The sequence below is a fragment of the Agelaius phoeniceus genome, chromosome 3 (genome assembly GCF_051311805.1).
Source record: "Agelaius phoeniceus isolate bAgePho1 chromosome 3, bAgePho1.hap1, whole genome shotgun sequence".
Classification (NCBI taxonomy): domain Eukaryota; kingdom Metazoa; phylum Chordata; class Aves; order Passeriformes; family Icteridae; genus Agelaius; species Agelaius phoeniceus.
This window is the reverse complement of record NC_135267.1, coordinates 37,334,660-37,358,313: the sequence shown is the minus strand read 5'-3', so window position 1 is coordinate 37,358,313 and position 23,654 is coordinate 37,334,660. Positions and strand designations below refer to the sequence as shown.

The 23,654-nt window shown below is 37.4% G+C and overlaps 1 protein-coding gene across 2 annotated transcripts in view; it reads left to right on the top strand.

The window, feature by feature from the left end:
• ROCK2 (Rho associated coiled-coil containing protein kinase 2) overlaps positions 1 to 23,654 on the top strand; it is a 104,442-nt gene that overhangs the window by 29,764 nt on the left and 51,024 nt on the right. For both annotated transcript variants that reach the window (XM_077175075.1, XM_077175076.1), the window contains exons 2-3: positions 10,772 to 10,853; positions 21,356 to 21,456. In XM_077175075.1, coding sequence (XP_077031190.1) covers positions 10,772 to 10,853; positions 21,356 to 21,456 — 183 coding nt within the window. The remainder of the gene's footprint in view (positions 1 to 10,771; positions 10,854 to 21,355; positions 21,457 to 23,654) is intronic.

The following is a 23,654-nucleotide window of genomic DNA, read 5'->3' as shown; positions in this document are numbered from 1 at the left end:
CTGTCCCCAGGTCTCCTGCTTTACTAAGACAGTTTGCCCCCATTTACTTTCTTTAGTTGCTGATTTATTCATAGAAGCTTTTGTTCTTGTCTTTCATACCCTTTCATACCCTTTACCTAAGACCTGAGCCACAATATACACACATAGATGTGTGTGTGCATGTATGTGTGTATATTTTGGTTTTCTAGGGACAGACATACTAAATGCTTTTCAGTTTAAGAGAAACAGGTTTAATCACAGTCATTCTGTGTCATGCTCCAAGTCATGCTCTTTTATGCACGGCACAGGATTTTTTACACTGTCCAAAGTGAGATAATGTGTTTGTTTTATCATGGTCATACATGACATTTGAATATCTTGCAGACACTGATGTTTTTCCTGACTGAGATAAAACTGAGGTGCTGTGTACAAGCACAAGTGTTTATTGTTTGTATTTGTCTCTTCAAGCTGCAATAGTTTGGAGTTTTTTCTTGGGTATCTTAGTATTATGTAATGTTTATTTTTAAATACAGTTCCTTCTGATATAACTTGCAATTAGCATTAAAAGCTTCTGCAAACTGATTCATAAGGCAGAGGATATAACAACACCCACTGAGTGGAATTTATGGCTAGATAAACAGATCAGAAATCAAGAGCTGTTATTCTCCTGAGTTTGTGATCAACCGTGATAGAAATTTTAAATTTTGTAATGAATTCACATGCTAGCAACTTCTAAATCAAGGTTCTGCAGTTGCCTTGATGTCTTTTAAACTTTACATTAACTAGATTTTAGTGACTAAAGAAATAAAAGTTCTTCCATGACTGAACTAATTTATTATTAAAGTAGTTGAAAAAATCCTTCAGAAGAAATTTTTTTTCTTTCTTCTGTGGTCTTTGCATCACCTCCTCTTCAATGAAAGAAGCCCCAAGACCTTGATAAAGGCTACCCACAGCTTTGGGGAGCAGTTGTTTCTATGTGAAGGTCTTAACTAATCTTGTGGAAGAAATAGCTAATTAATATAGATTTGTGCACAGAACCAACTTCTCACTCAGAAACTTGGAAATGAGTAGTTATAGCAGCAGATTGCAATAGGCATTCACTTCACCAGGCTTGCTGAAGTAGTCTTTCAAAATCTGCAGATAGCAAGTTCCTGTCAACACTTCTTTTCTACTGCTTTACTTCATACTTTTTTACAGTAGAGAAATTCCTTATTCAAGGGCTGTCTTTATCTTTGCAAGAACAGAAGTTTTTGGACTCGATACAAAAACTGATTTTAATGTTCCTAATCTGCCATGTGTTCAGATCAAAAGTAATTCTAGCATCATGGAGTAACTCAGCTTTGAAGACCTCTGGAGGTCATTTGGGTTCAACCCTTGTTCAAAGTGGCTGCTTAATGTCTGTCCTGAGTGTGAATCCAGTCTCTTCTATACAGGACAGCCAGTTATGTGGCACCACAGGTTTGCTTTTCTCCACGTTTTGGGGGGGAGTTTTCAGCCACTTTTAGTTGGGCTTGTCAGGAGAGACAAACTCTGCTCTACAGTCCTCAAGGCTGAGGCAATTGACCTCTTAAATATTTTTTCTGTTATTGAAGTTGATGAGAAAACTTCACTTTTTGATAATACCTCATCATCATGGATTTTACAAATGATGGAACTACTACTTTAGTCAGTCCCTAGAAGAAGGTATACAGAGTTCCATCAGAAAACATCCAGAAAAATTCCTGTTCTGCTTTAAAATCTAGAATGTTCCATTAGAAGTCCTGACACAGGAATTGGAATTGAAGTGTTATTTATGTTATTTTATATATTTAAACATTTTAAATATTTATGTATTTTAACATATTTTCATGTAGGTTTTTCCATACTGCATCCAAATTCTGTACTCCAGAGTTAGATGTGATTTTGATTACCTCAGTTTTATTCATCACTTTAACTGGAATTCTGGGCTCATGGAAATATGGTGGAGTGCAGCACTTACATTTCAAGAAATATGTGGTGCAGCTGATAAGAATATGCTGCTGACATCAAATTTGAAATTAGGCAGGAGGTAACACGATGGGCAGGCCATTATTTATTTGGTTAGAAGTGTTTTAAAGAGTGACTTTAAACAGTTGCTGGTATTTTTAGTACAGGGAAATTTTATAATAATTTGTTCTGAGTCAGTGACTACAAAAAAAATCAAGCCTTTTAATAACTTCTAATTAATCATGCTTTTGAGGGAGGAGGGTGCTAGGCTTTTTCTTGATTTTTTTTTTTCCAAGCCATGTTGTTTGCAGCTCCAGTTACTGTAATAGAGGTAGTTACAATTTTTGTTGTTTACCCTAATAAGTGTCCTTTTTAGTTAGTAGATTGCGTACTTGCATCTTATTTATCCATGACTGCTAAATAGATTAGTAAAAATACATAATATAATACAAACATCAGCATTACGTGAAGGAATACATATAGGAAATTAATTTATCTGAAAGCAAGTTCACAGTGGAATTGACGAATGAGTGATTCTGATGGTGTAACATGCAATGGATAGTTGCTGACACAAGCTTCACAGATTGAACTGTCTGAGGTTACAAAAAGATAAATAGAATAAGTTTCATGATGGACAAGTGGGATTCTTAGTTAATACAGAAAAAGGATGGTCAAAAAATGTGGTCAAAAAATGATTTTAAGAATAGGCTGTGTATCTGTCTCCATCCTCAAGCACAGATGAGCCTCCTGACCTTTTATCTGTGTTCCTGTTGTTACCTCTTCGTCCAACAGCTGTAACCTTTGGAAGCCCTTTTTGAGAAAATGAATAATGAATAATGAATAAAAGGCTGTGTGTTGCATTTGGATTTTCTTGAAACAGTAGGTAATTCCATTTTTTCAGGATGTCAGAGAAACAATTCTAGGCATGGGTTTATTTTTTGTGCACTTTTAGATAGTCTTTTTACAGTTCTAGTACTGTTTTGCTTGATTGTCTGGGCAAACCCCATCTGAGCTGGTGCATAAATGACTGCAGGAAAGTGACTGTCAAAATCACCAACCCGCTCTTGCTCTCCTGTTAAGGAGCAAAGATTGCTAATAAGAGCCTTGGAGATTTCCAATGAATAGGAAATTATCTCTGATGTCATTTTAACAGGTTTGTAGTTCTGGGCTTTGGTGCATATTAATGTTTTGAAAGCAGTGTGAATTCTAAAATCAAAAGTAGCTAAAGAACCTGGAAATGTACAGTGACTTCAGATGAAAGCAGATTATGCTGAACTACTGAATTTTTCATGGCTACAGTGATAATCAGCAACACATGCAAGACCAGTTTTATTTTGTTAAAGCTTAAAGAGAAAACAGCAACAACCAATTTGGAGGAAGAAAAAGTGCATTTTTGTAATGGTTAAGTTTTTAGGGATTTTTTAAAGTGAATAATGTTAAGCTATATCTTCAGAGCTTCTGGTTTACTCTGGCTTTCAGTCCTTTTTCTTTGGCATGATTTACTGCCTTTGTGTATTTCTTACAGTAATTTGTGAAGAGATTTTAGGTAGGTTTGGAAGGAATTTTAGAGATCACTGCTAAAGGATCCACAGCTGAACCTACTGTAATAAATATTTCTCTAGCTTGTGAATCTCTTGTGAAGGTGGTCTCTCAACTCCCTTAAGGTGCTGCATTATGTCAGTTTATCACTACTGCTATTTAGAACTTTTTTCCCTAATCTGTGACCTAACCTTTGTGCCTAATTCAGCTAATTTTTTATGTTGTTTTAGGGTATGTGAGGAATTGTCTATCATCAGCATTGCTCATAACAGCTTTTTATGTTCTGAGAGAACTTGTCTCCTTAGGCTAACCTTTTTAAAGACTAAAGTCTCTGCTCCTGACAGCCTATTGTAGCACAAATTGCTTATCATTTCCCTGCTCTTTTTAACTTCCCCTTAAGTTCTTTTCCAGCTTGTCTTTTGCAGTCCTCTGTGTAGGGATTCACAGAACTGGACACAATATTCTGGCATAGATGATATCAATATCAGCAAATTATTTCTGATCTTTATTTACAAAAAAATCTTAGTTCTCTGTGAGGTCTTATCCAATGCACCTCCTGTTTATGCATCTGAAACTGGACTTCTAGTCTGCTGTAACCCCACATCATTTTCCATTATCTTCCTGCTTGGTCATAATTTCAATATTTATATTCTGTGCATTTAAATGCTTTCAAAAGCATATGTTAGTGGAGATTTTCTCCCCCTTTTTGTACTTTGAGTTGCATCTGATTGTATTTTTTTCAGGGTTTATTTTTTCCTTCTTTTTGAGGTAATTTCAAATGCATTTAAAAGCCTGTGCTCAAAACTTCAAGCTCAGTATCATTTGCTGAATTTACTTATTTTATTTTTAGTTCTTAATAGATCTGTTTCTCATTTGATTGCTTTATTGTGGCAATGAAAATATTCTGTAGAACTGAAACAGGACAAACCCAAGGGACTTTCTTTTTGACACACTTTTCCAAGTCCTGATGATTACCAAATTCCTAATAGTTATCTTTCGGACCTTTTCTCCATGATTTCCTATACCATATTTTTCTTTACTTTGCCTTTGTTAATGTTGAGTCCTGTGTTTATTCCTGTGTTAAGATGATTTACTTTATTGATTGCTCCCTATAATCTGCCAGAAATCTTTTTTTATGGCACTGTTTTATCTTTGAGAAGAACGCAAAAAACCTTAAACTCTGGATCTCGCATGTTAATCTTCTAGGTGTTTACAAAATGATGAATGTCTAACTCCTCATTGCCAAATATTCTGATCTGTAGCTTGGAAAACCCTATGCATTTTAATGGGAGTGCTTTGATTTACCCTTTTCAGTCCTGCTGACCTCTCCTGTTCTCCTGAGTTTTCAATGTAAATTGGTTGGGACAGTCTCCTTAAATACTGTGAGTGAATCTCAGTGTATCTTGCTGTCCTCAGCACATTTCTTTATGTGTATAATGAATTTCTTTAGGATTTGTTTTCATTCTTATCCCAGAAAGCATGGAAAATGTAAACCTTCTGTGCATTCTTTGTTTTTTGTAACTCTTAATGGATTTTTTTGATCATTCTTAATATAAAGTATCTTCCTTTGTTTTTTCTTGTCTCTTGTAAACTACAACTCATTATACCCCTTAGCCTTTCTGATCATTATTTACATAAGCTTTTACTATTCCATAGTGGTGTTCCTTAACATCTGTCTTGTTGCATCTTGAACAATTTTGTGATTATACTTTTGTAAGTACTTAGAAGGAAGCTGGTTTAGGGCTAACATCCTATCATTATCATTACATTTTCACACTGTGTCTTTCAAATAGCAGGGGAAATGTATAAAACCATTAACATATGCATGTCAAATGCAGCACATAAGAGGACATGTCTTGAGGAGTATTGCTTGTATGATGAAGAAAAATTTGCCTGTATTCACTAGTAGACAACATTAAAACCATTTCAGTATTTGTTTACCTTCATGTACAAAAATCAGATTGTAAGTGAAGCCTGTTGTTAAATATTTACATACTCATTTGTGGACAGTAGCTGCTTTTAGGTTTCTAAACTGTACATACTCAATACTGTTAAAAAATCTGTTAATTAATGTAAAACTGTTAAAGAACTAGAATAGCAAGACCTCCCAGCAGTAAATGTCGGCTGCATTATCATGGCCCAGATTATTCCTTCACATACTGATTACTAATGCTTAAATAAGAGAAAAGTGAATTGCAACATATCCTAGAGATCACTGAGCAGGGAAAAGGCTGTATTTGCCTTGCATATGATCTTTCAGTTGTTTTTCCTATTGTATGTTGATACTGAGCTGCTCACCTTGCATCCAAATGTACCTTCTGTGTTATGGAAAGAAGTAATTGCTCGGGAAAGACCAGAATTATTTAAGGGTCCCATTGGCATATGGAAGAACATAGTGGAGGTTTAGTCCTGGGGAAGAGTCATTAGATGCTCAATTCCTGTGTTCATAGAATTGGGTAATTCTGCCTGTAAAGCCATTTAGGCCCAGCTAAAAAAATGCAATGTGATGTTACAAGACTTCTCTATCCTTACTTTTTGCTGCAGCATATTTTATTAAATTTTTTTTGGTGATTTGGAAAAGGAAAGGAATATTGCTTTAGTTTTTTTAAAAAATAATGGCATAGTGAAATTTCCGTAGGATCTCATGAGTGTAGGTTAGAAGGGAACCGTGAGAGATCATCTATTCCAGCTCCTTGTCTGGGCCAGAGACATCTTTCACTAGATCAGACTTTTTATATTTTCCAGTTTATTTATTTTATTGCAGGATGATGAATTGTTTCCTGAAGTAACTGATACCTTTTCTGTTCAGTCATCCACTATTTGGCCTTGTTTTTGTTTTTTTTTCACATCATGAAAGTGAGGAATAAATCAAAATAGCCAAAGCTGCTTTTGACAGCCAGTGGAGTTTACATGCACATATCAATGTTAGACAGGTTCAGACAGTTACTTTAATATCAGAGACTCTCATCAAAACAGAATGGTTTCATTTGGTGAAAGCTTCTGTGGGGTTGTCTGGAATTAATATTAAGCTCATTATTGAGAAGCTACTAGTATTTTTCCCTATCACTGACCCTTCTGTCAGAGAAGAACATAAACATTTAGTTTCTGTATTTCATGAACTTTTCTTGCCTGTTTTTTTCATTCATGCCTGTTCATTCAGGCAGGTAAACAGTGCAAACTGCTTGCTGGGGAAGGCAAGTTCCCTGTTGTCCACAGAGGGTGACTGCTGTCAGTGGCCAAGACCTCTGCTCCTCATGTAGTAGGAGGGTGTTGCAAAATTTATCAAGTTTGGTCTTTCTCTTGGAAAGCATTTCAGCATGTTTGCCATCAGCAAAAGGCTTTTGATGGGGGCAGATCTATCTTTGCCAGTGATGCTTTTGCTTGGGAGCTGCTATTTTTGGCCTGTTAGCTCAGAGTCTTTTGTAATAGCAGAAAGCGGAAATGAGCAGTGAAATCCCTTTAATAGCATATTTCCTGGTTGAAGTGACTTATCTGGGAGGCCTAGACAGAGGACACGTCATTTCCTGGATTACTTCTCTTCAGTCCCAACTGTCTCTTTTACTGCATAATCTTTTGACCCAGCTTCTTAATTGTAGGGATTTTTTCTGTATCTATCTACGTGATACAAATTAGGTCTTTAAATGAAAATGTAAAGCTTTAAGGAAACAACTTTTGACAAAATACTAGTGTGCAAGACAAGTTTTTCAGAGATTACAAGTTGATATGAACTTGAAATCACTACATTAAAATTTTGTTTAAAAGCTTAAAATCTTGTCTTTGAAAGAGTATAAGATTTCTTCACAGGGCTAAAAAAAATTTGACACACTTTCTGTTCCTTATGATGATTATACTTATCACCTCCCTTTGACTAGCTGTATCTGGCTGTAGTTTAGAGTTAGGACACTTCCAAAGAGCTAAAATAGTCAGTTGTGCTGTTCTCAAATTTCCTTTCATTAATAAGTACTTGTGAAAATTATTACCTAGAGTCCATGAAAAAGAGGCAAAAAGAGCTAATTAAAAATTAGCTGCAAATATGGTTCTCAGTTTTTATAGCCCACAAAAAAGCCATAGAATCAGAATGACATGTGGGAAAAAAGTGACATCTGAAATTATAATATACAGTTCAACTTAAATTGGACTATGTATGATTGGTTTGGACCTTGTAATCCAACTTCACTATAATTTTTTGGGAGTGATAACTATTCTTTCCTGTGATGTTTTTGCATAAAATAGAAGTCAAGAACACTATATATGGGTTTCTTGGTCAACCACTAAAATATCTTCACATGAAAAGCATTAAGTCCTCACCTCTCTTCCCCTCCAAACTAAGAAGAACAAAAATATGCCTTCCTGATTTTTGTTAGCACAGAGTGGTTTTACATCTCCCTTAAAGTGTCTACCCAGTTGTTAGTGACTATGAGAGTATTTTCTCAGTAGCAATGAAGGAATAATGTTGGAGTTCAGTGTAAACTGCCATCTAATTGGAATTGATACTTCATTGAGCTGGGTAAAATCCTAAACAGCTGGCCCAGCTGTTCCCATCAGGGCATTCAGCATGGTCCTTCTGTACATGTTGCAGGGTGAGGATCCATATTTCTGCAGACACATTGTGCTGCAGATTGAGATACCCTTTTTTGAAGGTGGTGTTTGCCAAATCAAGAGTAGTATGGATTCTATTATGCTACTTTGCAGGAAGTCCTCTCAAATTAGTACTTTCTGTTGGATTTGTCCATATTGGGCATTACCTGTATAATTAATGTAGTGACTAATCCATAAGTATATAACAACTTTGTTACTTTGATTTGGTTTTATTGTATCTTCTGTAAAAGTGCCATATAAATTAGGAATAAATAGTAAGTGTTCTGTTCCTCAGAAAGATGAGAATGATGTCTTGGTGCATCTCTCCTGTCTCCTTAATGTGTCGTGCAGGAGCTGTTATGGTCAAGGCTGAAATAATTCCTATACTTACTGTTATTAAAGCACCTACTGTGCCTTCTTGACTGACTTTCTGTTTGCTTATTTACACTGTTTTATGTTTCTTTCTGGTAGGGAGTTCTAGAACTTGATGTGTAAGATTGCCATAACAGTTAAGGTTACAGTAGAGAGTAAAATTCCACCTTTTTCCTGTGCAGCAATGGAAATATTACAGGTGTTACAGAATGTTTGAGCTTGGCAAGGACCTCTTGGTATTGTCTAGTCCAACACCCTGCTCACTGTAAGGTCTACCAAAGTAGGTTGCCCAGGATCATGCCATGTCAGATTTTGAATATCTCCACTGGTAGAGACTCCACAGCCTCTGTGGGCAGTTTGTTCCAGTACTTGACCACTCTCACAGGAAAAAAGCGTGGTGTTAAAATAGAGTTTTGTATGTTTCACCTTATGTCCATTGTCTGTTGTCCTGTCAATGAGCAGTGCCTTTTCTTCTGTCCTTCCCATCAGGTACTTACAGACACTGATGAGCTCCCCTGCCCTGAGTCTTCTCCTCTCAGGTTGCAGAGTCACAGCTCTTTGAACCTTTTCTCCTTGGAGAAATGTGTTAGTGCCTTAATCTTACTGGCCCTTTGCTGGACTCACTCCAGTAGATCCCTGCCTTTGATGCTTTGGGAGACCAGGAGTGAACACTCCAGGTGGGACCTCATCGGTGCAGAGTAGAGAGGAACTTGTTGTTCACCAGGACCCTCTGGTGCTTCCTTGCAAAGTTGCTCTCTTGCTTGTCAGGCCACACCCTATACCTGGTACCTGGGGTTTTTCCTCTCTAGCACCAGGACTTGACTTTTCCCCTCGCTGACCTTTGTGAAAACCTTCTGTGTCCATGAGAAGTGCCAGTGCAGGGGTGCACTGCTGGTAACCGGCTCCGACTGGACTTTGTGCCACTGATCAGTCTTCCAGGCCCGGTCTTTCAACCAGCTTTTAATCATTTGTCTAACCCATACTCCATCAACGTGTCTGTGACACTTTCCAAGACACTTTCATTTGTTAGGAGGCAAAAATAAATAAATAAATAAAATATCTTCATTTTGGACATTGTTTTAACCACTAATGTGTTTTGCAATGTAAACTGATACTGCCACGGATGAGGTGGTCTTATTTTTGTATGAGCTTATTTAGGACAAAGCAGCATTCAAAATGTATTTAATAATCTTAGGTGTTGCCTTTGAATCTCTCCAGATACATTATTAAAATGAATATAATAATTTTAGTAATATTTGCAATAAATTATACATTTCCAGATATATTAATAAAACTATAGAATCAGCAGGTTCTTAGCTATAGCCTCAGTTATTAAGAAGACCGAAAAGCTGTCTAGTTCTGTTGGCTGCCTATTAATAAACATGATGTGGTCTCTGACTTAAATCTCTGTGATGCCCTGTCAAGGCTCAAAAACCTGAAAAAGCAGTCTCAGGATTTTGTTCTTAGGGCAATGAATAAAGCTGCCAGTTCAGGCTGAACACTGGAGCTGCTGACAATGAATGGTGTATACTGCTCTTAGTGTCTGAAGCTAATTTTTAGTTTTATTTGTCCCTGTGTAACTGGAAAGGTCTCTATGTTTGAAGAGTAATTTTCTAAGTTTTTCTAGGTTGCAGAAAGGTGGAACTGAGTAAAGTCTTGTATCTTTAAAAAGACATTTAAAATACTATTTTTAGTTTAGTTTTGGTGATCTCATTGCTTCCATTTTAGGAGTCCCAATTGTTTTCTGCTGAGGCATTGATAATGGGTAGCAGAACAGCATGTAGAGTTCTGGCTCATCTACTGTTGAGTCACTTAGAAAAGGTATTTTAGTGTTGTGAGCCTGAATTACATGGTAAATTATCTTCTTAGGTTTAGGTCATGTCTTGCTTCCAAGAAAAATGTGTGGTTGGTTTTTGAATGTCCAGAATGAGAAGGTAGAGAGACTTTGATCAAAGCAATAACATGGATATACAAACATAAAATCTTTGCAGGAAAAGTGTAAGAGAAGTAAGAAAAATGGATTGACTGAACTCAGTATCTCAAATCAGTGTTTAATGAGTAAGATTACTTACTGATTAAGAGTAAATCTACTACTCCAGTTTAAGTCCCCGTGCCACTAATCAGTGGTAATATAGCTGTACTGTTTATAGAACTTGGAGCCAGTCAGTGTGTGTTGGCTCCTCTGCTGGTTTATAAACATACTTGAGAGCTTGTTTGATTTGCCTACTAGGAATGTAATGCGTGCTTGAATAATGTATAATCAGTCTCGGTGCAGTAATTTTAAGTTGTTAATTAAGATTTTAGAATTCAATTAACTTATTTTTATTTTTTTTTTCAGGATGGCTTGAATTCTTTGGTCCTTGATCTGGATTATCCAGCGCTGAGGAAGAACAAGAACATTGATAATTTTTTAAATAGATGTAAGTTGCAAGTAGCTCTTAAACAATGACATTGTTGTGATCTCAATCATAAGAAGTTGAGTGGTCAGAAATGCATTTCTCATAGTTATTCTATTAATTTTTATAAATCTGAGCTTCAGAAGGCTTTGGAGGACCATTTATTACAGAGAGAAATTTCATTTAAGGGAGTTGTTGTATTGTAAAAATATGTTGGAAAATACCAGATTTTTATTTTCCTAAATACAGTTGGAAAAACCCTTTTATGTTATCTTCTTATCTTATGTATGTGTAACTACATAACTTGCTAAGTATATCCTAGTTATTATTCTTCAGGAATTCATTACACTGAAGTCAACATTGTTTATATAGTCATATTTAATCTAACAGAGAAGTCTTCTGTGGGTTTTTAAAACTAAATTGTTGTACCTTAAAATCTGTTGGTTCATTTTTGAACCTTTGCATAAATGTTTGTTAATTGTAGACAGGATCTTGGAGTTTATTAAGCATATGATTCTACATCAAAGTAGCTGTATTTTGTGGTTTTGAAGTGTTTTCTATTATTGTATATAAGCAGAACATTTTTTCTGGTAAAAATAGCAGATTATTTTGTAATTTGCAGTGAGTAAGCCTTCTTGGAATAACTGTGCTTTCTAGTGAACTTATTTTGAGATGTATATTTTCTGTTGCATATGTTGAGGTTACGTTTCTGCAGATGCAGTCCTATTAGCAACTCCTTTTCAATTCTTTACTGATAAGACCTTGTATGTGTTTGCCCTCTGTTGCCCTGGGACTCCTTGGAATATCCACTCAAACTCTTCACTTAAATAGTGGCTGGTGTAGTAATTTGTGGTGAGTTCTTTGTTTGGAATTCAGTGCTTCTCCATGAGGTTTAGCAGAGCCCTGTAGATGGACATACAGCTTTTACAGTTGCCAGTAAAGTCTCATTTGGAGAAATCACTTAAAATACAGTAAATAAGAAAGAGTAGATTAGGACATACAGGCATACCTTAGGATTATTTTCAGTTTGAGTTCAAAGGAATTCAAGCAGATATTTATGAAAGAAAGGGTCTGTAAGAGCATTTTAAGCATCTTTGTTATTTGCAACTGAGCATTGTATGCGTAGAGGGGAAACCCCTATGAAAAACCATAAATAACATTTATCAGCAAATTCTATGAGCTGGTCATATTTGCTTTTACGTTACTATTTTTTCAGTAGAACAAAATTAGAAGCCTCTCTCTGATCAGAAGACCAGTGTCTTTTGACTATTAGAAATTGTAACTGTGGGAAAACAATTTAACCTCAGGAGCAGGTTGGGATTTTGGCTGTTATTTGATTGGTTGTTTTTTGTTTGTTTGCTGGCTTGTTTTCTGCAGCCCCTGAACATTCTGGCTGACTGTCTCCCTTTTTTCGAAGGCTGTTGCTCCTTCTCCTCCTCTAGGCTCTCTGTCATTGTTGTTGTAAACATTTTAAAGTATCTTATGTCACGTGGAGGCTACCAGCAATGTCAGAAACATGAAAATATACTTTTGTTCACAATTTGTTACTGCCTTTTTATTGTTAAATCACCTGACAGTATACTGTTGAAATAGCCAGATACTAGTTAAAAGAATTTTGAGATGTGTTACAAAAAAATTCACAATAGCTAATAAAGAGTTTTTAAGGGTACACTTCATCTTTACCTGTTGAACTCTAAAAAAGCATGCAACACCTGACTATTTTGGCCAACATATCATGTGACAGTGCATCTTGCTTAAGAATCACACATGTAACTCTTCTTCTGTTCCTGTACTGACTGGGAGAGAATAAAAATAGTGCTGCATATCTTCTGTGATTTACACTTTGGGAAAAAATAAATTGTGAAATGAGAATTTTGTAAACATTCAAGGCTGGTAGTATTTTGATATTGCAAAAGAAAGAATCAATCCTGCCACAGTGATTCATTTCAGTCTTTTCTGACACAGGTGGTTGTATGGTTTGTTATATACCACACAGGGAACCTGAGCAGAATTAATGCAGACAGTCAGGTTTCATTTTTTCTTTTTATTAAAACTAGTCAGGCAAAATAAAAGCAAAGACCAGTTTCTGATTTTCATTTCACTTCACTGATACTTGTGCTAGCACAAAATGAGCCACTCAGATACAGGAAAAAACAGGACAACTGGGTTCTTATTGACATCCCCATTTTATGCAGTTTAAAATTGTTAAACCCATAGCTCAGGTCTTCTTGGAAACTGTTCTGAGGGTAGCAGGTATCACTGGAAAGAGTGTGACACGTGCTTGCTGAAGCCTCTTGCAACCTTGGGCTTGGAAGAAAAGTTGGGAACTGTATGGAGAATTTATGGAACTGTAAGTTGTTGCCTTCTTAGGGTAGGAACAGTGAGTTCTTGTCTCTTGTGATTTTTCTCAGCATCTGAAGAGCTGCTGCAAATGCCCAGCTGAGAACTGCTGTCAAAAGGTTCTGACAAACTCTGCTGAGCAGTCTGTGCCAGGGGCCTGGAAACTGCATCCCTCCCCAGGGTTTCCTGAGGCCAGCCTGGAGAGGTGGCAGGGCCTCCTGGGAGTTGCACTGTGCTGCACAGCGAGGCAGCTAAAGCAGAGTCACTGCCATCCTCCTCATCCACATTACACAAGTCTGCAGAAATTGTGGAGAGCACTAAATAATTATCACACTTCCAGTCAGTTTAATCACTTAATTCTTCCACAATAACATTTTGAGACATAATTTTTTTTCCCACCACAATCCCAGGGGTTTGTATACACCCTACTTCCAACCTATGTCAAGTTATTACTATTCAGGTTAATGTTTTATTAATAGGTTTTTTTTAATTTAAAAATGAAATAGCTTGCACTTCAGCTGAGACATTAATTTATGTTTAGCTCAACTCATAATTGCAAGCTGAAACTCAAATGTTTCAACTATTTCACAAAGGCAGTTTATTAATTGTCCACACCATAGGAGTTTGGTGTATTCTGTTTCTGTGATCACTTCACCAAAGCAGTCTCTTCACTTGTTTGATATGAAAGAAATTCTTTAATTGCCTGCTTTGCCTTACTATTCTGATTTCTTACCACTTTCTCTAAGGTACTGAACCAAAGTGTAGCCTGTGTTTATTAGAAGAGGCACATTAAATATCTTACATAATACAACCATTTCTTTTCAGGTTTTTGTTCCTTTTTTGTTGCTTTAATTAACTGTTGGGATTCTGATTTTAAATTGCTCTGTTTTTTAGCGTACTCATGGAACAGAAAAACGTAATGCAATATTTAATTCCCAAAACAATGAGAGGAATCTCATAGTCCTCTGAGAGCAAAAACTAATTCACTTATTTTAGAAAAGGAAGCTGCATTTTTCAGCATGGGCTTGGTGTAACAAATCTTTCTTGGTCTTTTCCTCTTCTGTCATCCAGGCAAAGGCGATAGGCTGAGTAAATTCTTCCAAGTCAATTTTTCTGCCGTCTAAGATTTGCCAATTGTCGAATCATGTCTTAGTGGCTTGTGCCTTTTTTGGTGATGTCCCATTCAGATGCAATTTAGTCTGAAATAGTTAAGTGACAGGCTTAAGCAATAGTTGGAAACATTTAATCATTTATAATCTTATCATCATGAATAGAAGGGCACAAAAATGGATTTTGAGTAAGTCCAAATAGCAGCATAGAGAGGGGTGCCATAAACAGGCCTTGTACAACCCAGAAGTCTTGACTCCCTAAATGGATCAGTGATTTTCTATGCATTATTTAGCATCACTCAAGAGTTGGAAACTTGTGTTGTTAAAATGATTTGCTGATATTATGTAGGTTGGCAGACTTGTAGAGTGTAGTGACAGTGGATGTATTTACAGTAGAAGGGACTTCTAGTAGAGATGTGGCACCTGTGCACCAGTTTTTCTAGACTCCCTGAATAAACTCCCTGAAAAGTTCCTTTGGCCATTTTCCTCTCCAAGCAGACACTACTTACTTGGAAGATGCATCTGTTAAGATTAATTTCTTGCAAAATCAACAGTTCTGGTTCCTTCCCTTGCATTTTGTTATGCCATTTGAAGTTGCTGTACCCTGCCAGCCATGTGGTTACCGACAGGAACCTGTGTTCACCCCGTGTGGTGTGAGTGCCTCACAGGGCTGCAGCTCTGTGTCCTCTGGGCTTCCTGTCAGCAGCACTCATGAAATGTCAGATGCCATTTGCTATCTTGGGAATTTAGTGCACTGTAGAACTTCCACTGAGTTAAGGAGATAATTACTCCCCTGGTTTTCTCTTGGCTTCTCTAAGGCAGCTCCCTGCCAGGTCTTCACTGTCACCTCAGCAGGTTGGGCTCCAGTTCCATTCTTAATGATGTTGTTCTGGTAGGAGTAGGGATAGGAGAGGTATCAAATAACCAACTTTCCCAAGCAGAGCATGGAAGCCACAGTGTGTAAGACAGAATGTCTTAGATGTATAAACAAGTTATATGTCAGTGTCATTAACCACATTCCCTTTTGGGTACTTGGTAGATACAAAGCAATTCAGCCCTGCCATCAGGCTTATTTTCATTACATTAGGGATGTGTTCTCTGTAAGCCAGAGAGGGCTGCTGCTTTCTGTTTCCCTGTGTTCTGCTCTTTTCCATCGATGCAAGAGAACATATTTCTCATGTTCCCCTTTTATTTCTCTGAGGGAGGAAGCATTACCCTGTCTGGAGCTGTGCCTTCTAGTTCCTCCTGATTCTGCAAGGTCTCCAGCAGCTTCTTCTTCTTCTTCATACACCTTTGACCAGACACTATAGATGCACCCCTCATTACTTCAGTCTTTGTGCTGTGCTTTCTCTTTGGTTTTGTTCAGCTGTGGGATGGCAGCACTTCCTGGCTGTACTTCAGTTTAACTTCTGGCTGGACTTCTGCCTAGGGCAGCAACTTTTGACTTAACATACTCCATAGCAGCATTCATTGACTGACTGTGTCTGATCTGTGGGGTAAAATTGCACTCCCTTGCAATTTTTTTCATCATACATACACTCCCCAGAACTGCTTGATACACATTATTTTTTTAAGAGAAAATAACTTGCATATGAACTTTTTTTTTTATCTTAAAAGGCAGAAAAGTTTGGGTGTTTCCTTCCTCCCTATGCCCCTTTATTGTCCTAGACAGGTATTTTTTCCATTTTCACAAGCATATGCAACCTTCAGCCACATTCCTGCTGCCAGCTGTCAGCAACTGATCCAGACATCCTGCCCTTTCAGAAAGTGAAACTTCATTTGTTCGAAAGTTATAATGCCATTTTCATATAGTAAATCAAAAGTTGTCTTTAAAGACTCTTTGTATCTAACATTCCTGGTCTTTCCTGTGTTAACAAAGAAAACCGAGTGATAGGTGATGGTATTCTCATGTTTTAGAACTTTTATTTAAATATCACAATATTTCTATAAGATTCCATTGCATCCTGGGGCTGGGGAGTCCACCTAATGCCTTCCATTAAACATTATATTTTTCTTCTGCTGGTCTTTGTGCTGTTGCAAATTCATGAGACATGCATACAGATACCAAAACTTTCAAACTCATCTGTGTGAAATCTGAAAATTCAGACCACTATAAAAAGGCTGCTATTGAAAAGGTCTCTTGCACCCTGAATTAGATCACGTTATATGATAGTGAACTAAATCTTATGATCCACTATGTTGCAATTACGATGTGGCTTCAGGGTTAATCTAAGCTTGCCTTCTTGCACCCCAGTTTTTTGTTCAGGTTAGTTCCATGCATTGATTATCTGCTCCATATCCATAAGATTTTATGCCAAAATAGACAACCCATCTGTGTTACTGATACCTTTGCAACATTTGCATCCCTATGTGGTATTATTAACTGAGATTATTAAATTTTAAAGGAATTAGGAGGAGTGACCTCATTGCTCTCTAAAGAGGGGAAAAGTGGAGAGTGAGCTGTTGAGCTCAGCTTCCTGGGATGCAGTAACAGGACATATGGGAATGGTCCAAAGATGCACCAGGGGAGGTTCAGACAAGACATGATGAAGCATTTCTTTACTCTGAGGGTGGTCAGACACTGGAACAGGCTTCCTTGAGACAGTCAATGTCCCAGGCTTGTCAGTGTTTAAGAGGCATTTAACAACCTGTAACTGTTGGTCAGCCCTGAAATAGTCAGATAATTGCAGTGATGGTCACTGTGGGTCCCTTTGAACTGTTCCATTCCATTCCATTCTTCTTTTAGCAAAGCAAGTAGGATTTCTCTATTCTCAGCATTTCACTCGGATGATAAAACTAGTAACTCCTCACCTGGTTGTTTAATATATTTTTGGGTTTTTATTGTTTGTTTGCATTATTTAATGCTTGAGGAGTTTCACTGGAGCTGTATTGACTTTGTTTATAGTTTCTACCTTATACAGAAGTATTCCTGTGAGTTTCTTCTCAGATATTAAGCTGCACAAAACTACACACTGCTTTTTCAATGTGTTTAGATCTCTGCTCATTTCACGTATTTGAAAACATTGAAACATGTCAGAAACATTTAAAATAAACTCATGTCATTCCTGTGTCTAATGAGGTGTAACATTATATTCAAACGTGTAACTGCACATTCTCTGTCACTTGAAGTTTGCTAATATTCTTTCTCTACTGCTGCTTCCTGTGAATTTGTATTTATCTTCCTTGTCTAGTATCAGGGCTTGCGATCTGCATCTCCAAACACAGCAATTCCCTTTGCAATCTGCAAAATTAATTCATACTATTAACAAAAATAATAAACTTTGTGTGGGTGAAGCACTGTTGCTTTCCTGTGCTTTTGGTCCAGGCTTTCATGATTCTGTATGGAAACAACATCCCAATTCTCTCAATTCCTCTTCCTGTTGACACACTGAATTACTTTGGTCTTACGAGTACACTGAATGTAGCAGATTTGTTTACTTTTGGAGATTTTAATTGCTTCTGTCCTTACAAATTTATTAGCAGATCATTCCCTCACTGTAACATTAATCTCTCCCCTTCCCTGTCACATCCAGTCTTTTCTTCAGAAGAAACTTACAGTAGCATTTTTGTGTTCCACATGTTAGGAATGATCTCTGAGGCCAGCTGGTCCAACTCTGCTCAAAGTCAAGCCCGTTTTGATGTTATATCAGATTGTTCAGGTTCTTGTGCAGTTGACTTTTGAGAACTTCCATAGATGGAGTTTTTTAGCTCCACTTGATAGTCTGCACCTTTCCCCAGTTCTTACTATTCTTTTCTTACAAAATAGGATTTCTGGTACTTCATCTTGTCTGGTGACTCTTGTCCTTTCACTTTGTACCCCTTTGAAATAAAACCTCATTTCAACTTCTGTTGAGGCCAACCATTTACCCATCCCTAACCTGGACAATTCCAGTTCTCTCAGCTTCTCTTGAGCATCATGTGATCATCTTGGTGGTCTTCATGAAGCCATGGAATGTTTAGTATTTTTTCTGCACTGAGGACCCCAAAGTTAGTCATAATATTCCACACATGGTTTCACAAATGACAGATAGGGGGGGAAATCTATTTCCCTCAACTTACTGTCTGTGCATTTACCAGCACATACTCACACAGTCACTGCAAAGGCTGGCTCCTCATTCCTCTCTGCTTGGCTTTTGTCCACCAGGGCTGTCAGGTCCTGTTTCTCATGGTGCCTGCTAGCTGGTGAGTGCATCCTATTCCATTGTGTGGTGCTGTTCCATCCCAACTACAGGGCTCTGCACTTGCTTTTGTTGAACTGTGAGCTTCCTGTCAACTCGTTACTCATCCTGTCTGGGTCACTCACAGGAGCCACCCTGCCCTCCAGTGCATCAGCTTTGAACTTAAAACCACTGGCTGTGACTCCAACAGCTTTACCACTCACCTGATAATTCCTCTGTGCAGTCCATGTTTGGCTATAAAGATACTTTGAGATGTTGTGTTGGAAGTCATGCTGTTGTCAAGGAAATGTACTGCTTTCCCTTTGTCCACCAAGACAGACATCACATCATTGAAGGAAATCAGGGTAGTCCAACACAGTTTGTCCTTTCTAGATCCATTCTGGGTGTTCTTATCCTTCCATGTGCATCATGTTCTTGAAAGTGGATTCCTGAAGGATTTTTCTCCATGATCATCTTGGGCAGTTTGGTCAGGCTGCTATTCCACCTCCTTGTTCTCCCTTTAGAATATGGATGTGGCATTTTTGCTTTACCAGTCATCACCTTCCCAAGTTGCCATGACTTTCAAAGGTGATAGAGAACAGCCTGGTAATGGTCTTGACTGGTATTTTTAGCACACTTGAATGCATCCTGTATTGTCTCAAGACCTGGTACATGCCAAGTTTGCTTCACTGGACCTGAGAGGCTTCTGAGCAGGGCTTGAGTGTGAAGTGAAGCAAAAAAGGCATAGACTGCCTTGATCTTCTCCATGTCCCTGGTACTAGATCACCTCCCACACTGGGAGCAGTGGGACTATATTTGCCTCAGTCTTTCTTTTATGGCCAATATATTTATCGAATCTCTTGTATCCCTTCATAATCCTGCCTAGTTTCAGTTCCAGCTGAGCTTGGTTTTCCCAGTTCCATCTTTTCCAGTTTGGGAGGTTCCTGCTGGGTAACCCAACTCAGCTTCCATGTTCCAAATCTTTACCTTTTGTGGTGAGTTGAGGCAGAGGTTGCCCATTTAGGCAGACTGCCTCCTTGCCATTCCTGCTTGATTTCTAACTAGAACAGCTCTATAGCTAACTAGAACAGACTGTTCTTGTGCTATGAACATGTCATCTTTGAAGATCAGCCCACTCCTCTGCCCTTCACAGCAGCTTTTCACAGGATCCTGCTGAAGAGTTTTCCAAACGAGCCATAGTCTGGCTAGATTCTTCTGGATTGAAGTCCAAGGTCTGCTATTTTCCTTCTTCAGGTCTGTTCGAGTCTTAAATTCCACCATCTTGCAGTTGCTTCTGCCAAGTCTGCCACAGACTTTGTCTTTCTGAACCAGTTCATTCTTGTCTGTGAATAATAAATTAGAGTGCCTCCTTGTCCACTTCTGTTGCACCCCTACTCAGACATAAGGGTCCCTGCTACTGAAATCCCTGTGTTGTGTTGTACAACACACACAGATACTGATATGATCCATAACTGAAAGACAGGTATCACTTCTTATGGCTGAGTCTTGTACTTTAGCACCTTTTGATTTCAGAGGACTCTATGCAAAAGGAGAGCTTTGTCTGGTGTGAGTTGGGTGGTTGTTTTGAGGGTTGTAACTCAGTAAAATCCCTTATTGGCTTAGTGCTTGTTTGGAAGAAAAGAAGTGTTCCTGATGGTCTGGCATCTCTTGGATTGCTTGTAGCCTGCCAAGTTGCTCTTCATGAATATGTAGGAATGGTTAAGCTATTTACTAGATGTTCTTATCATTAACTCCCTTAGACCATGTCATCTTTAATGTCATACTGCATTAACTGTATTTCTCATCCTTTTCTCCCCAGTATTCAGATCTGAGATCCTCTTTAATGCCTTTCTAGGGATAAAATTCCATGGTATTTGACCCTAAACGGGGATCTTGCAGTATATAAACCTCTACCCCTCTCTGAATCTAAGCATCCACAGCTTTTCATGCAATTTCATACTCTTCCCTGGTAGAGTTCTTGCTCCAGCCACCTGTTTTGCTTTGTTTTGTTCTTCCTCTAAGTGTGTGTAGGAGCTTGTAGTCATGCCTCAGATGATCTTTTGTCCTCGTAATAAGAATAGATTTTAAAAATGCATTTAGCTGGGAATGCATTCATAGCATGCTTCATTTACAAGATTAAAGAGTCTAGGACCTTGTGTGTTTTTAGAACTTGTCAGAGATCAGAATTTCATTGTTTTCCCTTTTACAGATTCTCACTACTGCTCATAAGACACATTCTGACAGGCAGTGCTTATCTGAAGAATACTGAACAGAGCATTGTAGACATCATTTTAAGAAGTGTAGAACTACACATTCAGTGAACACCAAAAAAGCAGTGTGAGATGGCCAGCAGTTACACATTTGTAAACTTGAATCAATGTTTCATATGGAATGGGTGAGTGGATGTGCCAGATCTTTGTGTGATCTGCAGTTGTACATGAAGGTTACCAAGTCACATTCCTTGCCATGTGAGTGGTGTTGAACCCTCCAGGTGTGCAGGAGCAGGTTACACCTGCAGTGCTTTTTGCCTACCACATACTCCACCTTGCATTATCAGTGGAGTGTCAGTGGATCCTGGGAGTGCAGCAGGTAGCAAGGAATGATTGAAAATTCCAGATAGGCATCTCTGGCTCTCTTCATTACCAGAATCTTCCCATAAGCTTGTGAGTGATTATTAGAGGTGTGAAATGAGAGTCAGCAAAATATGAAAGATATTTCATTTGTTACAGCTAAAGGTAGACGGCTAATGGTTTCCAAAGAATAATGAAAGGAGATATTAACAGTGACTACAGATTTTAAGAATTACCAAGAAGGCTCTAAACATTTGAATAAAAATAGCTTATTTTTACTCTAAATGAATAGCTAAAATTGTATTCTATTAATTCATGCATTATCACGACTTCTTTTTGATTTGTTTTAGATGAGAAGATTGTGGAAAAAATCCGAGCTTTACAAATGAAAGCTGAAGACTATGATGTTGTTAAGGTGATTGGAAGAGGGGCTTTTGGAGAAGTGCAGCTGGTAAGAATGTAATGATTTAATGTTTAGAGAGATTAACAGCTTTAACCAAAAACTCCCTCAATCTTCATGTTTTGTATTTAAAAATTCTTCTTAAAAAGAACAAGTGTAATTTTCATTGTATTGAGAGATTGTTTCTGTGCATAGTAAACAGTAAATCTGAGTTCAAAATATGATGGACAGGAAGGGAAGAACTCAGGAATGTTTTCTATCCTTTGGTCAAAATCAAAAAGGCAGTCCATGGCAATTCTAAATCTTTTTGGCCACAAGTATCACTGTATAATATATGAAACCTTGTACAAAAGAGCAGGTGAACACTGCAACAAAAGATTTTTGTTTTGTTCTTAAAATTGTGTTGCTTGCATTGTATTTTAAGTGACATGACTCACAGGATTTTTAAAAGATTCCTTCCGTAACATTGTCCCCTTGACATTGTATGCAATATAATACCTAAAGTATGAATGAGATTACTTTTAAAATTTCTATTGCAGAGAAATTATCTTATAAAAAAAAAGGTAATCAAGCAACAAAAAGTAACTTGATGTATCACATGTAGTCTGATTTTCATTTAATTTTGATTTTTCCAGGACTTCCAAGTCCTACTGTCTGATAAGTTGGCACAAAAATGTGAACCTATGTATGAGATGGATTGATATGTCAGTTTTGAAATAAGTATTGGATGTAAGTGCCAGATAGAATCTAGAATGCAAACATTAGGGACAAGTTATCATGAGCTAACAGATAACTGTGCACCAGCTGATCCATGGTGATTTTCTGGGTGAGTACTTTTAGAGGAAGAGAGGTAAAAAGCACCTCAATGGAAAGGGGAGCAACTAATGTGCTGCAATTGAAGCTTGTTATCTTGTTACCACAAGGTAACAAAAATTACTCTTTTGCTCGTACTTTTGACCTGGAGCTGGTATTTTACTGCTCTGTGGTAATTTTGCCCTAGGAAGCTGGGAAAATCATATTGTCTTGTAATGTATAACCATTTTGGAAAATACAAAGATGTGTTGGAGTTTTGTCGAGGAATGTGGTAAGATCTAAGCTGTGAAGGGCTTATAGGAGACACAGTGTATAATGGCAAGAAATTTATGATCCAATTATAAAATTCTTTGTATTTTCCATATTAGTGTTGTTGAAATTTGTTGGAACTTGAAAAAAACCCCTCGATTAGCCTAATGTTGTTTGCATGACTCATGGGTAATTTGCAAATTTTGATGTGTTTAGTATGGCAGATAGCAACATCTAATCAGCAATTTTTATTCATCTATGTCAATTTTTAAGACAACTTCATCCAAGTCTAGTAGCATGAGAATGTAGCAGCCTCTTCTCTTTCTTTCTGTCAGGGTCATTTACACTTTGTTTTTGTCCAGAAGAGTGAATGAACTATGGAATGGAGTATTTCTAAAAACCCTCATTTTCTAGCAAGACTTTAAAGAATTACTATGTATATTTATAACCTTGTATGATTTTATATCTTTGTAGGCAAGAAATTAAAATCAAAACCAAAACCTTCAGCAGAACCTTACTTTCTTGTGAAGGGGCTGCTGCAGGATGTTTTTAAGAAAGCAGTCTAGTCCATGTCTTTTCAATGACAGTCACATCAAATGGTTTATTTTAAAGTCTTTTATTAGACATTTGTATCTTTACATTAATCCACATGGAGCAATGAATAGAGATGCTCCTTATGCACTGGCATGTGAAGTCAGTGAAAAATCAAGTTGTAAGGAGCAGAGTTCCTTGTCCATTTTTTGAGGGGACAGGAGATGAAAAAGAGCAAACCCCAATAACAGAAGCCATGTGCCATTTTTAGATATCACACTCATATTTCCTGGAAGCGTCCAAGATAACTATATTTTTGACGTGCTTCAAAAATGAAAATACATTGTTTTCATATGCGTATTTCTTAAGAACAGAAGGTTTTTTCTAACTTATTTTTATTTTCTTTTTAACAATTAATTTCAAATAAAAGGTCCTGATTCGTTCTGGAAACTGTTTTTTGTAATTCACCATGTCATATACAATTTAAATTCTTAAGAAGAGATAACTTTTTGTAGTGTACATACTGCAGTTGGGCACTTTGAGGGATCTGAAGACAAACATTTATTTTTCATTTGCCCAACCATTAAAATGTAATGACTAACCTGGTCATACAGTGATGGGGTTTGGACTGCATTGTTGTCATGGGGTTTTAAAAA